This window comes from Hippocampus guttulatus, chromosome 2 (assembly GCF_054856545.1).
Source record: "Hippocampus guttulatus isolate MCC_2025c chromosome 2, RoL_Hgut_1.0, whole genome shotgun sequence".
In the NCBI taxonomy this organism is placed as follows: Eukaryota; Metazoa; Chordata; class Actinopteri; order Syngnathiformes; family Syngnathidae; genus Hippocampus; species Hippocampus guttulatus.
In genome coordinates this window covers 11,220,124-11,236,468 of record NC_141262.1, presented here as the reverse complement: position 1 = coordinate 11,236,468, position 16,345 = coordinate 11,220,124, and the positions used below count along the sequence as shown (strand labels likewise).

The window sequence follows — 16,345 nt, the reverse complement described above, 5'->3', positions numbered from 1 at the left end:
AGAAAAACGATACAGCGCCTACCTGCCTTGTCTTGGGGGCAAATCCCCCACATATAGTGTCTACGTAGAATTAAGATCATTCAAGTCCGTACGAAAATACAATAAATGCGACAAAATAATACAATGATTGAATGCAACCGCAATGTTGTTTGAGGATTCGATTAGTAATGCCTAGCAAGACTCTTGCAGGCAGTCCCTCAGTTCGTTAATAATTCAACAGCTTCAAACCAGAAATACTACAGTACTAACCGTACAAGTAAACGATACGAACACGTTGGGTTTCGTGTTGTCATTTTGAGTAGCAAGAAAAATTAACCATACATTTTATTATGGCACCTAAGAGCCATCATCTGTTTACAATTCCAAACTGAAGCACCAATTTAGGAGGCTCTTTCTATCATAAAATTCCCAACAAGCAGTATATAACTATTTTCGCTGATTTGGAGGAAACATTGTTTCCAATGGAATGTTTAATTTTACATGGGTTTATTATACCCATGGATGTGTTTATTATACTGTGCGGCCAGGTGGTTGACTGGTTAGCGCTCCGGCCTCACAGTGCAGAGGTGTACGCCCTTCCTGAGTGGAGTTTGTATGTTCACCCCGTGCCTGTGTGGGTTTTCTCGGGGTATTCCCACATTCCAAAAACATGTGTGGCAGGTTAATGGAACACTCTAAATTGTGCTTAGGTGTGAGGTGTGGTTGTTCGTCAATGTGTACACTGCGATTGGCTGGCAACCAGTTCAGGGTGTACCCCACTTATTGCCTGCCAGGACAGCTGGGATCGGCTCCAGCACGCCCCACGACCCTTGGGAGGATAAGCGGATCAGAAAATGGATGGATGAATGGAGTGGGAGCCCATGGAAATCTTGGGGTCTCTGGCAATTGCCTGTGATTCCCTGAGGTATAAGTACGCCCCTGATTGTTCCAAATTTTATCATCCAGTTTACACAGGTTTGTGTTTTAATATTCATGCGTTTGCAAGTATTGGTGAGAAATCTCACAAGTACATGCCTGCATTGAAAAACAAACACTTGTTCAATAATTAACCTGGCTTATATTTGAAGGCTTCACACGGATTCTGATAGTGTGGTGTATGAGGTAAGAGGGTTTTTCTTTTTGGGAGGTGTTAAATTATATTGACTACTTCCTCATTTATATATCACCCAAGTGCTTCCTCATTCTCACCAACCTGACCACATGATGACCGAATGAAAAGGGGGGTGAATAAGCTTGAATCCGTCACTATTTTCAGGAACACCACAAGGAAAGCAGCTATGCAGATGCTCTGAGGAGTTTCTGGACTGCTTCGAAGTGAATTAAGGTCAATTTGGATTAAACCGGGATTGCAGAAGCTCCAAGAACGCCTAGAATTCAGAATTATGTCTGTGCCCCCCAGAGTGGTCTACAAGCGGCGGGCCCATATCACAGCTCTGCCTCTCTACTACTCAGGGCACCTGCTCAAGAAACACTCCTATGAGACGGTAAGGGCAAATGATGAGAACTGACTTGGGAAAAAGGAATGCACTGTGCAGCTTAGTTAACCTAATGACATCTATCATCTTCAGGATTTCAAGAAGTACTTCGCAGAGCTACGTGGAGACACCTTATTTCTGTACAAAGATGAAAAGCAGGATACAGTGAGGCCAACTTTTGCAATCCCATTATAGTGATTACTGATTTGTACCCCTCCTGCTCAAAGTCAGCTGCGATAGCCTCCAGCTCACCCATGACCCTGAAAAAGATTTATAGTTTAAAAAAATGGATGGATGGATGAATACTTTGACATGATGTCTACTTGTAGATTCAGTGAAGTGATTTTAATGAAGTCCTCCCTCCATCAGTACACAGAGAAGCTGAATCTGCTGCAGCTGAGCTCCATGCAGTTAGCATCTGCATATCAAAGGAAGATGTCCACAATCTTCACCCTGATGATGCACACAGATGAGATCCACTTGAAGGTGTTATGCAGTTGAAAAACGAGGCTATCATGCGATAACTGCAATTTATTTGTGTGTGTGGGGGGGGGGGGGGGAGCGAGAGAGAGAGACACACACACACACACACATTCTTTTATTCCTTTATTTTTTGGGGGCTGAACAGATAGAAAACCCTGATACAGGAGAAGAGTGGCGGAGTTACATCATGACCATTGTCAAAGTGAGTAAACTAACACTTTTAGACACTCTAATACCTGGAAAATTGTCTAGAACTCAGCAAGCCATATGCAATGTATGGCAATGTTTGATCATCTTTGAAAATTACTCTGTTAAAAAAAAACCAACAACAAAAACAGGTAACTCTATTGTATTTTGAGAATGCATATGATGCAGTCATAAAACCATTGTTCAAAATATCACGTCATGGGCACTTGGGGGAACAGGAGTAGTGTGGATGAGCAGATGGATAGCAGGATTGGATGGATGGGGATTTTGGAGTTCCTTTCGATTGACATAATCACTGCCAGTATGCAGGGGAAGAACACACAGTGCTCCCAAACCAAGGACCATTTGTACATCTGGTCAACAATTAACTAACCCATTTAAACACAAACTTCCTTTGAGTTTTTGTTTTATTTTGTGCACGGTTTCGGTTTCAATGAGACAATAGTGTCTTGTAAGGCATGTAAGCACTCACTTTGGATCAAACATAATGAAGGATGGGTAGTAGTAGTTTCCTTCCTTCCTTCTATTCATCAATCATCCATGTTTATACCGTTAGATGTAAAGTAAATCCATGTCATCCCATAGAAAGAGATTCCCAGTCAGATACAGCTCCTGCCAGGCCAAAGGTTGCTGCTTGAAGATGCTCTGGCTCAGGAGAAAATGAGAAGGTCCCAAGTAAAGAAACCCCCACTTCCTCCTCGACCGGCCCACCTTCTTGGAGCCGCTGCATCCGTCCCTCCACATAAGGACACGTCTGACCACAGCAATCCAGAGATGTTATGTTTTTTTTTTTTTTTTGTCCAGCCATTAAATTTTGACTCTGAATCTTTCAGGTGTTTCTTCAATGTGACTCGACAGGAAGCCGAGCAGATGTTGAGGCAGAACCCGGAATATGGAGGCATCATCCTCCGCCCATCCACCATGGCCAACAATTATGCCCTCACTCTCAGACAAGTCACAGCCAAGTAGATGACGGAGTCTTATTAACAAGTACTTTAGTGTCAGATACAAGACCCGGAATTGCTAAGAGTATTCTAAGAGTATCCTACATGCTTAGAGTATCATAATAATTATCAGATTGAAAAAAACAAAAAAAAAACAGGCAATGTTCGACAGTATTAGCATTTAAGGCACTAACTTGACAAGGGACAAGTAAAAAATATATACTGTATATAAACAATTCTAATGTTATGAGTTTTAATGTATGCATCTTTTTAGTGAACAAGTTTGAATAGGCATTGCAGTAATAATAACTTGTGTTTTAGGGGGCCTGTCATGAAGAACTACAGGCTGATCTGCACCAAGTCAGGATTTATCATTCAATTGGAAACAGCAGTATGTTCTTAGAGCTTTCACATTATTAGCCTAATGTATTAGAAATAATACAAATTCAACCACAGCTTGAATGGTGTAAACATCCACTTCAATGGATTTAGCAGAAATTCTGAGGGAGCACTTTATTAGGTACACACTTGCACAACCCAAGAGTCACATCCAAGAGCTGTATGAGAAATTTTGCCTTTACCCAAAGATAATCAAATTCAAATACAAAAGTTGATACTGTAATTGTTTTTGTGACTACACTAGTAGTAGTAGTATTTTTTCCCTCAAAAAGTATCACAAACAGCTCTGCGAATGACGTGCAATTCTGCAGCACTACAAACTTCAACCACAGTAACAAATAATTTGAGAACAATAATGTCATAAATATGCTTTGACATTGTAGAGGACACCGTGGTTAATTATGATTTAGGTCTGACTCACAGTCTGTTTCACTTCAGGTGACAGTCTCCTCCCTGCAGGAGGTACTGGAATATTTTCTCGAGAAGACAGAATACAGCCTTCATCCTTACATGCCGGGTGACATCTATGACACTCGTATCGGTGAGCACAGCATGGGCTCAGTGACAGCCTAAAACGATTGTTCCAACGACTGAAATGTGCTCATATAATATTTGAAAATATGTATTAAATGAGTACGCAAGTGTGGAGCTGTCAATTTGCAGTAAAATTATTTAGACTGGCAAATACGTTCAAACGTACGTATAGGCCAAATGCAACAATGCCACGGGCTTTTAACTTCCACATGCTCAACCCCGTGGCATTTTGGGATAACAATGACAAACGTAAATCATGCATTGCAGACAAAATACAACCATCAAATTATGAATGAACAATGTTCACTCTTTTTTTTTCATGTATTGGTTTAATGTTGGCAAAGTGATACCCCCCAAACCCCTTTTTCTGAGTCATGCATGCGCAACCCAATCGTTCAATCGTACGTATGTGAGAGCATTTCACTGGCGAATATGAGTAAAATATTAATTTTCTTGCGAATGTGAGAGCATTTCAGTAAGTGTGAGGGGTCATACTTACAGAGGTGACACCTCCTCGCTCAACACAAAAAAATGTACCCAAGGCACAAGTGGCACCCATGATGCCTTCACAGACCAAGCCTGGGGAAGGAGAATATGTGCGCCCTGATGATCACATCTTGAATAAAGGTGCAAATAAAAACGTGCCGAAGTATCACCATAACTGTTCTGTGTTCAAATGAACTGACAGTCTAAAATATTTTCGAATAGTTCAGCTGGATGAAGAACTGTGGCAAGTTGTATGACTGCGTAGGAACTACAATCAGAAAACCCTCACTGGCACAGCATCATTTCACATGCCAAGTACGTCCGTGTGACATTTACATTTTTTTCATTTATTTTGTAAGTGAGAGAATACTGTATATCTTTTCCTTGAGAATGTCTTGCCTGGAGCTATTTGTTTGAGGACTACAGAAGGTAACTGCAATGTACGGTAATCCAATTTGTCTATGATTCCAACTATATTCGATCTTTTTGGTTTATGGACTTTTAAATACAACAGTTTACTACCAATTTGTCACTTCATGAAGATGAAATAAGATAAAGTGGACTCTTTTAACGTTACAGTACTGTAGTTACATACAGTTTATTAGTATTGGGTGTTTGCCAGAATAAATGACTAATGTTAATTCTGATAAGAACTGGAGAAAAAAAAAAAGGTTCCAAGATGATCATTTTTTATATTATTTCATAATTTAATTTTCACACAAACACAAGCAAGTCAAATGTTTCAAATGTTCTAATATTTGTATACGTTTTATTATGGGTCTCTTCATCGGTTCCATGGATCATGTTATAGGTTTAAAGAATGTAGACCGTCCATCACTCTTTAAAGACACCAAGACTCAGCAAAATATATAATTTAAAAAATCCCTTTTATCTCTTCCTTCATTGTCATGTGAATCAGTGCTAGTCTGCACATTTTGTCATGCATTCTTTTTCGTCATACTTTTTAGGGAGGCTAATCAGATGAAGAAATAAATAAAACGTCTCTAATAACTTCGCATCTGGGGGTTCCAAAATAAAAAGAAAAACAGAATAAATTAGGAGTTTGTGTCCCCCAATGAAGACCCACTTGTCCATTCAAGTGACATTACTTCTCGGTGAGTGATAGTTGCAGGATCCTCTCGAGCTCCTCCTCTTCCTCTTTACGCTTCCTGTGAAATGTTAGCAAATCATCAGATTCAATAAAATGTCAACTCAATATTGATCTACAAAGATGTGTCGATGGCGGCAGTCTAAAGTGTTGATCACAATTCTAGAACCAGATTACGGTAAACCCCAGTTGTGTGCAGGGTTCACAGCCTTATACTGTATCCTCTGCAAAGTAAGACTATCATCGCAGTTTACTGAGGAGCTGTGACTGTCTCCATGTACATCTGTTCTATAAAGCTCCTAGGTGGCCAAGATGTGCACACCAGAAGATGCAGCACAATATGCCCATTGAATTGAAGCAAAAAAAAGTACTGCCTCTTCACATTCTATTAAGTACTGTATGTCATTACTGTAGTACAATATTAGAGAGGTGTATTATTTTTTTAATTAAAAAGTTATTTTGGTGTCTTTAGCGGAACGGATGATTGGCATTGCTATTCATTTCAAGAGGAAAAGAGTATATGAGATACAAGTGTTTTGAGCGCCGAGTGTGGTGAAGGAACAAACTAAACTCAAGGCCACTGTATTTCATCTTTCCGATTAGCCGGGGCTTTGGCACCATCTTCTGGCATTTTAGAGCATGATAGAACGAGCACAAAAAAGTGGGAAAGTGAGTTCTTTCAGCAGAGAGTTGAAAATTTCACAGAAAAAAAACAATGGGCTCTCTGTAACTATGTGTACTGTGTCGGTAAAGGGAAACTAATGAAATTGGCGGTACTGATAACTGTCTAAAAAGCAAATAAAATCTAAAAGCTAATAAACTCTTCCGAGAGGACACCCTCACCTGTCGATCTCCTCCTGCTCACGGCATGACAGCTCCATGGCCATGCGCAGCTGCTCATCGAAGCTGCTCGCCCCACCAAAGTGTCCTGATAACGGCGGCTCGGTCACTGTGTCGTAAGAGAGAGGATAATTGGTGGTGGGGTTCAACGGGGAGTCTGGTGGGGGCTGGCTGGGGTCCTGTGCGTCAACTCCCCCTCCTCTGCTAGCCAACGAGATGCACAAAGACTCCTGAATGGCCCTGTTTAAAAGAGGCACAAATAGTGAGGAAAGAGAGAAAGACATCACTGCTGGGCCTCAGTACAGGATGATTGGGAGTAGTAGCTGCTTCCCGAGTGCGTCGAAAGGAAGCCCTAATGACAGAGTTCTATTCACAGATGCTTAATTACATTCCTTAATTCCTTTCTTTCAACAAATTAGGCAGGGACCATCATGTTTTTAGAGAACTGACTTCCACATTGACAACATTGGGGGGTGGGGGGGGGGGGGTCGGTTCACCTCTCAAGCTGAGGATCTTCCTCATAGAGAGGCGACTGAGGTCCTGGACGACTGTTGGTCAGGGCCTCCCAGATGGTCACCTAAAAAAAATTAAGACGATAAAAAGTAAGAATGTATCTGTGACAATCCAACATGCTTCATTGCTTTGGCCAATGACCGTGTCAGCAGATACCGCAAGAATTTACCAGGATTTCATACAAAAGTATGAGTGATCATATGCTCGTATTAGATCCAACCACTAAAAGTCTTTGCAGTGGACAAACAACAAACCCAAACTATTTTGGTTTGGTACAATGATTGTTCATGGTCTTCAACTTTTCAAAATTCTGAGTTTACTGTAGAAGAATGACATTGTGAGAATGAAAGTGCCGATTAGTTGAAGCGGTGACTGAGGTTGCATCGTTAACCTGGTCACTCTCTGTGCCAGCGTCCAAAAGGCTCTGCTGGATGGCAAACTGCAGCAGGTTATCATCCTCATCTCTCATTGGCTCACTGCGCCCTGGTCCAAGCGTGGTGTAGTCTGCTGGGGGCTCAAACACCGAAGGGTTCACCTCGCAGTGGAAGGGAGCGGCCGACTGCCCTGAGGAGACAGTTTACCACAAAATGGAAATGGAGATGACTACTCCATGCGCGTTTTATGGCTCAGGGTTTCGTAAATATATGTGATTTGGCCAACAAGGCACACGACTGAACCACATAAAACTTTGAACAATGCCACAGAAGCTGATTTTGGAAAATTCCTTTCTGACCACCTGAAATGTCATCAACAGCCACTTTCAACTTTGACTGAATTGTAGGCAACTTTTTCACTTGCCAAGCTATTGTAGCGACAGTATGATGTGTGTATTTCTTTGATGTTTTAAGTTTTTGTGAAATTTTAGCGAAAAGTGCGATTGTTTTTTTCCCAGCCTAATTGGAATCTTTTTGGAACAGTTTCCATATACAGTATGTGATTGATTTTTATGTCACATACTGTCCTAGTCCTAGGTCTCCAACCTCCCCTTTCTGTCCAAAGTCATAGAACGTGCCGTCGCATCTCAAATTAAAACCTACCTCGACAATAACCAACTTTTTGGACAATTTCAATCTGGATTCCGCACACAACACAGCACTGAAACAGCCCTCCTTAAAATCACCAATGACCTCCTCCTCGCCTCTGACTCCGGCCTACTCTCCATCCTCATCCTTCTTGACCTTACAGCTGCCTTTGACACCATCAACCATTCCATCCTACTCTCTCACCTGCAATCCCTAAACATCACCGACAAAGTCCTCACCTGGCTTCACTCATATCTCACAGACAGGAAACAATTCATAGACATCAACAACTGCTCTTCCTACACTGCCCCACTGTCCCAAAGTGTCCCCCAGGGTTCTGTGCTTGGTCCTCTTCTCTTCATTCTCTACTTTCTACCCCTCGGCCAAATCATTCGTCATCATGGTCTCCAGTTCCACTGCTACGCTGATGACGTCCAATTGTACATATCCACCATTTACCCCAGCAACCCACTCCACCCTGTCTAACTGTCTTTAGGATATCAAATCCTGGATGCAAACAAACTTTCACACTCCTAACTGTACTAAATCTCTACTGCTTATAATTGGTCCTTGGTCCCTCACCCAAACAACCTCCAACTTTAACCTCACTATTGACAACTGCACCCTGTCCCCCTCCTCTCACTGTCGCAACCTCTGTGTCCTTTTTGATAATAACCTCTCTTTCGACCAACACATCACCCAAATCACCAAAACTGCTTTCTTCCACCTCAAAAACATTTCTCGTCTCCGCCTTTCACTTTCTTTCAACGCTGCTCAAACCCTCATCCACGCCTTCATCACCTCCGCCTTGACTATTGTAATAGCATTCGCTACGGTACAACCTCCAAACTCCTCAATAAACTACAGTACATCCAGAATGCCGCCGCCCGCCTACTCACCCACACCTGTGATCACATCACCCCGTACTTAACTCATTCACTCCCAAAGACGTTTTTAAACGTCTTTTCAGGCTTGGTCCAGAATTGTCTGGTACTGAATGAGTTACAAACCTCCACTGGCTCCCCGTTCCCCAGCGTATTCAATTTAAACTGCTCCTACTCACCTATAAAGCCCTTCACAATCAGGCCCCCTCCTACCTTTCCGACCTTCTTTACCAATACACTCCTTCCCGCAATCTCCGCTCCTCAAACACAAACCTCCTCGCCATCCCTGTGACCAAGCTCAAAACCATGGTGGGGCCGAGCCTTCTCTGTCGCCGCCCCCACCCTCTGGAACGCTTTACCACAACACATCCGCAACTGTACTGACCTCCAATCCTTCAAATCATCTCTCAAAACTCATCTGTTCCGCAATGCTTTTAACACCTTTTAATCTCTTTTACCCATTTTTGCTTTTTGTTCATCTAAATGTACTTTTGTAAATTATGTATGCTTGTTTTAAGTGCACATTTTTATCCTGTGTTTTAAGCTCTTGAAAAGTGTCTTTGAGTGTGATGAAAAGCGCTTTCAAATAAAATGTATTATTATTATTATTATTATTAGAGTCCTAGAGTGAAGCGTTCACATTCAAGTGAAGATGACATATTTTTTTACATGATTTATTTTTTACTCATCGGGACCTGGAGGAAAAAAGCTGAATTTATATGTGTATAAATAGATTGCATGTGTGATATGTATGAGTTTCTCAATTGTTGTCAGAAATCATGAACGTGATCAGTGTTTTCACACAAATGAATATCATGATAACAGAACACGATTAACGGAAATTTGAGCAAATTTGTAATTCCAGAGGTATATATCAAAGTGGTAGCCCTTCACATTCATCAGTGCCAAAGAAGTGGCTCTGAATTTCAAAAAGCTTGGTGGCCTCCGATATATACCAAATTAGTACGGCTTGGCTGGATCTCGCTTGGTACCTGGAAATATAATTGTTGTTGTGAAAGATCATGTGATAGAATAGAACATCACATTTTGGAAAGCCTGTTACATCTGCAACCATGCATTTTCGTTCACCTGTGATTCAAATTCTAAATGACCGCAAAACTAGTTGCCAAGTAGTAGTCACTCATGGAAAAAAACTAGGTGCTAAACCCTGCACACTGGGCCAGTGGCGTACGGTTTCGTCGCTTGGTGTGCAGCGCGATGCACTAGTTGTATAACTCATGAGGTGGTATTTTACGCTATAAATGTATGAGATGTGTAATTCTTTTATTAACTCACTCCATCTTCTATCAACCTCAAGTTTGAAATAACGGAATAGACCTTTTTATGTTTGTAAACAATATGCATCAATACACAGTGATTGACTACCATTAACTTGAACTGGAAATGATGATGGGCTTGCCCAGTTGAGTGATGCAGACCAATTTTGGGAGTGTGAATTAATAGTTACCTGTTTCTTCCGAGCTCTCTGGTTTGTGAACCGTCACTGAGCTCACTGGCTCGTCACAGCCGCACAAGTTACTGAAGGTCACTCTGGCATTCAGCACGTGAAACAGCGGAATCTCTGAGGAGCAGAGGCAATTCAATCAGAAAAGCAAACGAGTTAAGTGATGATCAGCCCCCAAATAGGACTTTGCTCTCACCGATTTTGACTGGAAAACCTGGAGGCAAGCGTAAGGTGATGAAGTCACGCAACTTAGCAAAGTGAGCGTTGGAGATGGCCATGAGATCGATGATGGGTGTCACCTGTTCGGCCAGCGACAAAGGATGAGTCTCACTCAACCACAGATTTGCCTTGAACCTGGAGATGACGCAGACAGAACAAATGTTGAGTTCACTCCTGCATGGTCATGTCACGTTTTCGCAGCTCAGTCATACCTCTGTACTTTGCTGGTGAGCTCGATGGGACGTCCAATGTCTCGGCCGTTGAGGTTGAACTCTGGATTGAAGTATTCTTCAGCCGTGATGGCCGTGGGGTTGTGTGGACTGGCGCACTGGGACACGTTACTCTACATGACCGTAAGACAGACACTGAAATGTCAATTAATGCAACAGTAAAAACTAGGAAGCACTGTAGATAGCACTGTCTCCTCATAGCAAGGTGCCATGTTATCTCTGTCCCAGTGTTGATTTTATGCTGCAGTCAAAAACGGATTTTAGCTTAATCTAAAACTCGAAATCTGTCCATAGGTGTGAATCCAAGGGCTATACTGGATTGTGTGCACATTCAACATGTTCAATAAAATAGAGAGTAAAAGCATTTTTTCAGTCCCTCTCAGTGACAAATAAAAGTGTTATTCTCTTCAAGGAGGTGGTATGTGCTGTAGGTGGGATCATGTGATTCAGTGGTGCTTACCCCATTGTAAGCTGTGTGCTGTTCAGCTATTCCCAAGAAGGACTGCAGAGGAGTTTTGGACCCTGAATGGGACATATGGCATAAAGTGTAATGGACATAATGTGCTCTAGAGTTTAAGGGTTTAAGAATGTACAAAGTTATTTGGGGTTTGGTCTGACATGAAATTGCTCTGTGACCTCACCTTTGCTCCGGGATTTATCCTGGTCTGACAGATGCTCCGTTCTTGACCGAGTTACCAGCTCCACATTGGTCGCACTGTAAACCTTGAACACCGACACAAAGCGTTTCATCTCCATAAAAAAACATTTACGGTAGATGCTAGATAGTCCAACTTGACATAGTACATTTATCGTGTACATTTGGGACACCAACAAGACAAAATGCCTTCAGTCTGTCATATTTTGGATTAAAAAATACACGACAGTAAATGAATGTCCAGTTACTTCTCTGAGTTACTGATTAAAAATGGAGTCATAAGTCTCACCTTGGCTTCATATCCACTGACCATTTCACTCTTCTCAGAACGCCAGCCCCAAATCCCAGACTTGTTCCTAAAAACAAAAGTACATCGTGGAACCTCGACCTATGAACATCCCAGTTTATGAACAATTCGAGTGCCCTATGCACATGGGCACATATTTTCGACATACAAACAGTCTTGTCATGGACTAGCGGATGGATCTATTTTGTGCTTCTTCTCGGGCTGCATAACCTCATTGACAATGTGCATCACGCATTGTTGTGAAGTACTGAGAAACAGTTGTATCCCTCTGTAGATAGGGAAGTCCAGTGTAGGCAGAAGTTCCCCGTCTGCATCCTCAATATTCCAGTCACAAATGATTGACGTGGTAGCCAAAGTTAAGTCCCCAAATCATTTTATTTCAGTCTCTTTAATTGAGCAATGACTGTCAGTGTAATCACGTCAAAATAGCTGTCCACGCATGTTGCAAAGCAGAAGTTCCACCTAAATTTGACACATTCACACAATTACAGATGCCAGAAGCGGCAGTGTCCATTCCAAAGAAGCACTGCCCTCTGTAAATAAAACATGCTCCCTGGTGATAGTGTGAGCAAGACAATTGAAAATTATAAATATATTTGACAAATATTATTAAAAAAAAAAAAAAAAAAACAAGGGCGGCACTGTAGTCAGCTCTTTAGCACATCCGCCTCACAGGGCAGAGGTGCAGCGGTCGATTCCTGGGCCAAGACTGACTGTGTGGAGTTTGCATGTTCTCCCCGTGCCTACTTGGGTTTTCTCGAGGTACTCCGGTGTCCTCCCACATTCCAAAAACATGCATGGCAGGGGATGGCACAATGTTAATGGGACACTCGAAATTGTCCTTTGTTGTGATTGAGAGTGTTGCGATGCCACTCGAGTGAAGCGCGACTCAGCAGTCGATAGTCCGCTGCGCTCCGCTGTGCGTGCATTCGCGCGGACGTGTACGCACGCACGTCTTTTGGCTTCAACCAATCAGTGCTGACGCAATGGACGTTACACATCAAAGAGTTTTGATCTCTTTCAACAGCTAAGCTCGACTAGCCACAACAACAGCTCAGCTAGTGAGGTGAGACGACACCATGCTCGAGGTCGGACGGACACGCTCTCCAGTCATTTGTATGTGTCTCTCCTTTTTTCTTTCTGTCCAAATATATATATTTTTCTACCAACAACAGCTGTCCTGTCCACGTCTTCTTTCGTCCCACCGGGGTTTAGCCCGTGTGGTTATAAAGAGACCAAGAATGCCTTTAAGAGCATGAATTATTTTTTGTCTACAGGTCTGTGGATAAACAAAATGAAAAATGGATGGATGGACATAAAAACAACCAAATACAATGCGACATCCGAATTGTTTTTTGGGGTACAAAGAAAAAGACAAGTCTCCCTGGTTCGGCATGACAAAGTCAAACAATAAATTAGAAACGAAACGGATTGAAGAAAAAGAAAAACTTGAATCAGAATTTCCCCAGGTTATTAGGGAAGAAGATGGGGCTATCCTCCCCTTTCCCCCCTACTTCAGTTAAGTTAATGAGCAAGAGTTGTTTCATGTCTTCGTAATAGTGTGTTTTCACTTATTTCTATATTGCTATGTATTTATTTTTAAACTGCACACCAATTTAAAAATGTATAACTTAGTCTGGGGGCTGGAGTGGGTAAATTGCATTTGCATTTATTTCAATGAGAAACATTCCCCTGATTTATGACCGTTTCAGGTAACAAACAGGTTCACGGAACCAATTAATGTTATCAATTGAGGTTCCACTGTATTTTAATGCAACTTTGACCCACTCTTTAAGCTTGCAACCTTTCATTATTTCACTTGGGACAGAGACTAAAGGATCACCGGTCTAATATTAAAGAAAGTCAAAAGCATTTCCTCACTAACATAAGATCCTCTGGTGGATCTCACAGCACTAAAAAGGGGGTTATTTAAGACAGTACACGTGCCTTACCGCTCAAAGGCAATGTTGCGTGTGTTGAGGTGTGTGGAGACGATCGGCGATGTGAGTCTTTGGGCAGTGTTCTCTTGCGAAGGCTGCATGGCGGCGAGCAGGGACGGCGCATCACGTGGAGACAAGACAAGTGGCTCCGTGTACACCACCTGCTTCTCATGGTCCACCTCCATGACCATGGCTCCATTGTCTACAAAGAGGAGGGAGGGATGACATTGGAGTACAACGAGCTTGGCAGGGAAAGTTATAGAGGTCACGGTCAGACTTTTGCACACAAACCTCCACCCTTAAAGATGTAGCTCCGCCGCCCTTTCAGCCAGGTCATGTGTTCAAAACCCAGGAGGGTTGTGTCTACGCGGAGACACGAGCCACTCTTCCACACCCGGTACACATCACTTGGGCACACCTTGGACACCAAAGGCACTGAGGGAGGATTGGTAGAAGCATTTTTGAACAACGAAGACAGGAGGTTTGATGCTGACATTACAGCCATAGGACTCCGATCATCTACAGTGTACTGTAGATTCTACACTGTCTCATGAGGTAAAATACAGAATCCACACGAGGAGAAGAGTAATGTTTTAAAAGCATTTGCTGTTAGAGTTAAGGCCGTGTTTAATTTACTTTTTTACAATGCAACATTCACTCTACATCAATTAAAAATGTTAGATGATTGCACCTGAAATTTATTATTTCTATTTCCATTATTGCCTGTGGGTAATTTTTTTGCAATCCAACTGAATCAGAAGGTTATTTGGTTCGAACTTTGAGGTTCCAGTAATGATGAGGGTTAGCTGGCTTCATTGAAGCCTCAGTGCTGATTAATAAAAACAGTCACCCCAACTGGTGAACTCCCATTTCATCTCCACATAGAAGTCTCGCGCCTGGAACACACAGAGATGAAAGCAGAAAGATCAGACAACTTAGTGTTTCACCACATTCAATTGACCCTCCTGCACACATTTTGCATCAAAAAATAAAATCTCAAAGCATGCAAACATGTTACAAAAAGAGCACACACACACACGAGTTAATTGCCATTTATTGGAAGAGCAAAGAATTGTTCTGCCTGTCTCTATACTTCACTGGCATAAATAGATGAATGAAGATACATCATTTGTAGTCAATAAAATAATTAAAATAATAATTGACCTTTGCACGGAATCACTGAGATAAATAATGTGTAATGTTAGACACCATGCTTGAGTCAATTGTGAAAAGAAATATGAAAATGCAGCTTCAGAGAGGTGAAGCATTTTGAGTTGTTTTTGTACTTTTTTTTTTACCTGTCTTAGTTTGCTCAGCAGCTCTGGGATGCCTGCCAGCCGCTCAGTTGCCCGTTTGAAGTCTCTGTACTGAAGCACCAGTTGAACCAGCTCAGGATCCCCAGTGCTCACTGCCTCCTGCAAGACTGAAACCCAAACACACGACTGTTCATCAGTGATGCTTTGTTTACCCCGGCAAGAGAAAACAGGAGGCCACAACGGAGAACCCACTCGTCCAGCCTTGTGCGTTGCAGTGTGTTGGGTCTGCCGTGTATCTGAGCAGCACTCGGGTGGACTCCAGGTGGCCCAGGGACACTGCGAGCTCCAAAGGGGTGCGCCCCCTTGGATCCGCTCGCTCCAGGTCCTGCTGCGGTGGCACACACGCAACAAGCATCTTCAGCGCAATGCAGTACGACACTTTAGACATAAAGATGTCAAACAAACCTACCTCTGCCTTTTGCATCTCCTGGTCGAGCTCCTGATACTGATTGTTCCACACCAGGAAATGCAAAGGAAACTCTTCTTGGGCCATGTTTGTCGCTCGCTTAACAGTCTAATTTTTTTCTAAGCTCTTTGCGATGGGATTTAGCGACTTCTTGTGTCTAGCTAGTTGGTTAGCTAACAGGCTAGCTCTGACAAAGCAACAGCAAAATACATAATCCAATGACGAAAGGGGAGGAAAGGGGGTTGCTGCGCTGGTAAAAACCTGTCACGGAACAAATATATCCGCGTTGCTAACGCGAGGAAGTCAACGAACCTGAATGTCGTGTGTACCTTTTTAAATTAGTGGGCTGAGTTGCCTGGCGAACTCAGCCCACTAATTTGATGTAACGGTTAAGAACTATGGGCTAGTGAGCTAGGCTAACATGTATAACTGGACTTACAGTACTGTATAACAACTGTGTTTCTAGCTCCACCCTTCCATTATGAAGGAAAAACACCAAGGTGGTGAACACCTTACATCCACGTCCGTACATTATCGTTCCTTAAGAGAGTGGAATCCGACCGATGTGAAAGCTCGCCACCCACATCCCTGGTGTATTCGCAGGACTTTGTTCAAATATATGGCCTTTCCTCGAGTTGGACATCCACGAGTCCTCCGGCGTCCGGTGTTGATTACAGCTGCTGCCCCCCACGCTCAACTCTTGTCCACTTGAAATCTAAGCGCCATCACTTGTCTGTGGAATTTGTGTGATGACATCTGTGGCTGACACGCAATAGGACGGCAGATGCTAGTTTATTTATCCGTAGAGGTAGGCGTCGCTTCTCTTCCTGGTTGTGGAGGGTGGAGCCGCTCATCAGCTGACTGGCTACAGGTCACTCGGTTATTGATAACGATCGTGTATCGTTTTCATTG

At 42.6% G+C, this 16,345-nt stretch overlaps 2 protein-coding genes across 8 annotated transcripts; one reads left to right on the top strand and one right to left on the bottom strand.

Annotated features, from left to right (window-relative positions):
• The first annotated feature begins 1,164 nt into the window (after nt 1–1,164).
• On the top strand, nt 1,165–6,625 carry LOC147208517 (signal-transducing adaptor protein 1-like). Of its 6 annotated transcripts, none has more exons than XM_086136751.1 (9): nt 1,165–1,484; nt 1,569–1,640; nt 1,845–1,961; nt 2,104–2,160; nt 2,751–3,130; nt 3,431–3,500; nt 3,947–4,049; nt 4,585–4,669; nt 4,756–6,625. In XM_086136751.1, the coding sequence occupies exons 1-8, from the start codon at nt 1,383–1,385 to the stop codon at nt 4,647–4,649; spliced, it is 966 nt and encodes a 321-aa protein (XP_085992877.1). In that variant the 5' UTR covers nt 1,165–1,382; the 3' UTR covers nt 4,650–4,669; nt 4,756–6,625. The 6 variants fall into 6 exon arrangements, 4 of the variants coding, with proteins under 4 accessions (XP_085992877.1, XP_085992872.1, XP_085992865.1 ...); XM_086136746.1 differs by having other exon boundaries at nt 4,751–6,625; XR_015103727.1 differs by having other exon boundaries at nt 1,166–1,484; nt 2,751–3,119; nt 4,544–4,669; nt 4,751–6,625.
• Nucleotides 5,201–16,265, bottom strand: ankrd13d (ankyrin repeat domain 13 family, member D). 2 transcript variants are annotated; one of them, XM_086136710.1, is made up of 16 exons: nt 15,437–16,265; nt 15,220–15,355; nt 15,010–15,134; nt 14,562–14,607; nt 14,003–14,146; nt 13,724–13,913; nt 11,754–11,820; nt 11,451–11,532; nt 11,270–11,331; nt 10,792–10,922; nt 10,557–10,714; nt 10,364–10,477; nt 7,381–7,553; nt 6,974–7,053; nt 6,480–6,716; nt 5,201–5,697 (listed from the first exon to the last, which is right to left on the bottom strand). In XM_086136710.1, exons 1-16 carry the CDS (start codon nt 15,518–15,520, stop codon nt 5,634–5,636), a joined length of 1,893 nt encoding a protein of 630 aa, XP_085992836.1. In that variant the 5' UTR covers nt 15,521–16,265; the 3' UTR covers nt 5,201–5,633. The 2 variants fall into 2 exon arrangements, with proteins under 2 accessions (XP_085992836.1, XP_085992843.1); XM_086136717.1 differs by having other exon boundaries at nt 15,220–15,352.
• Nucleotides 16,266–16,345: the final 80 nt, after the last annotated feature.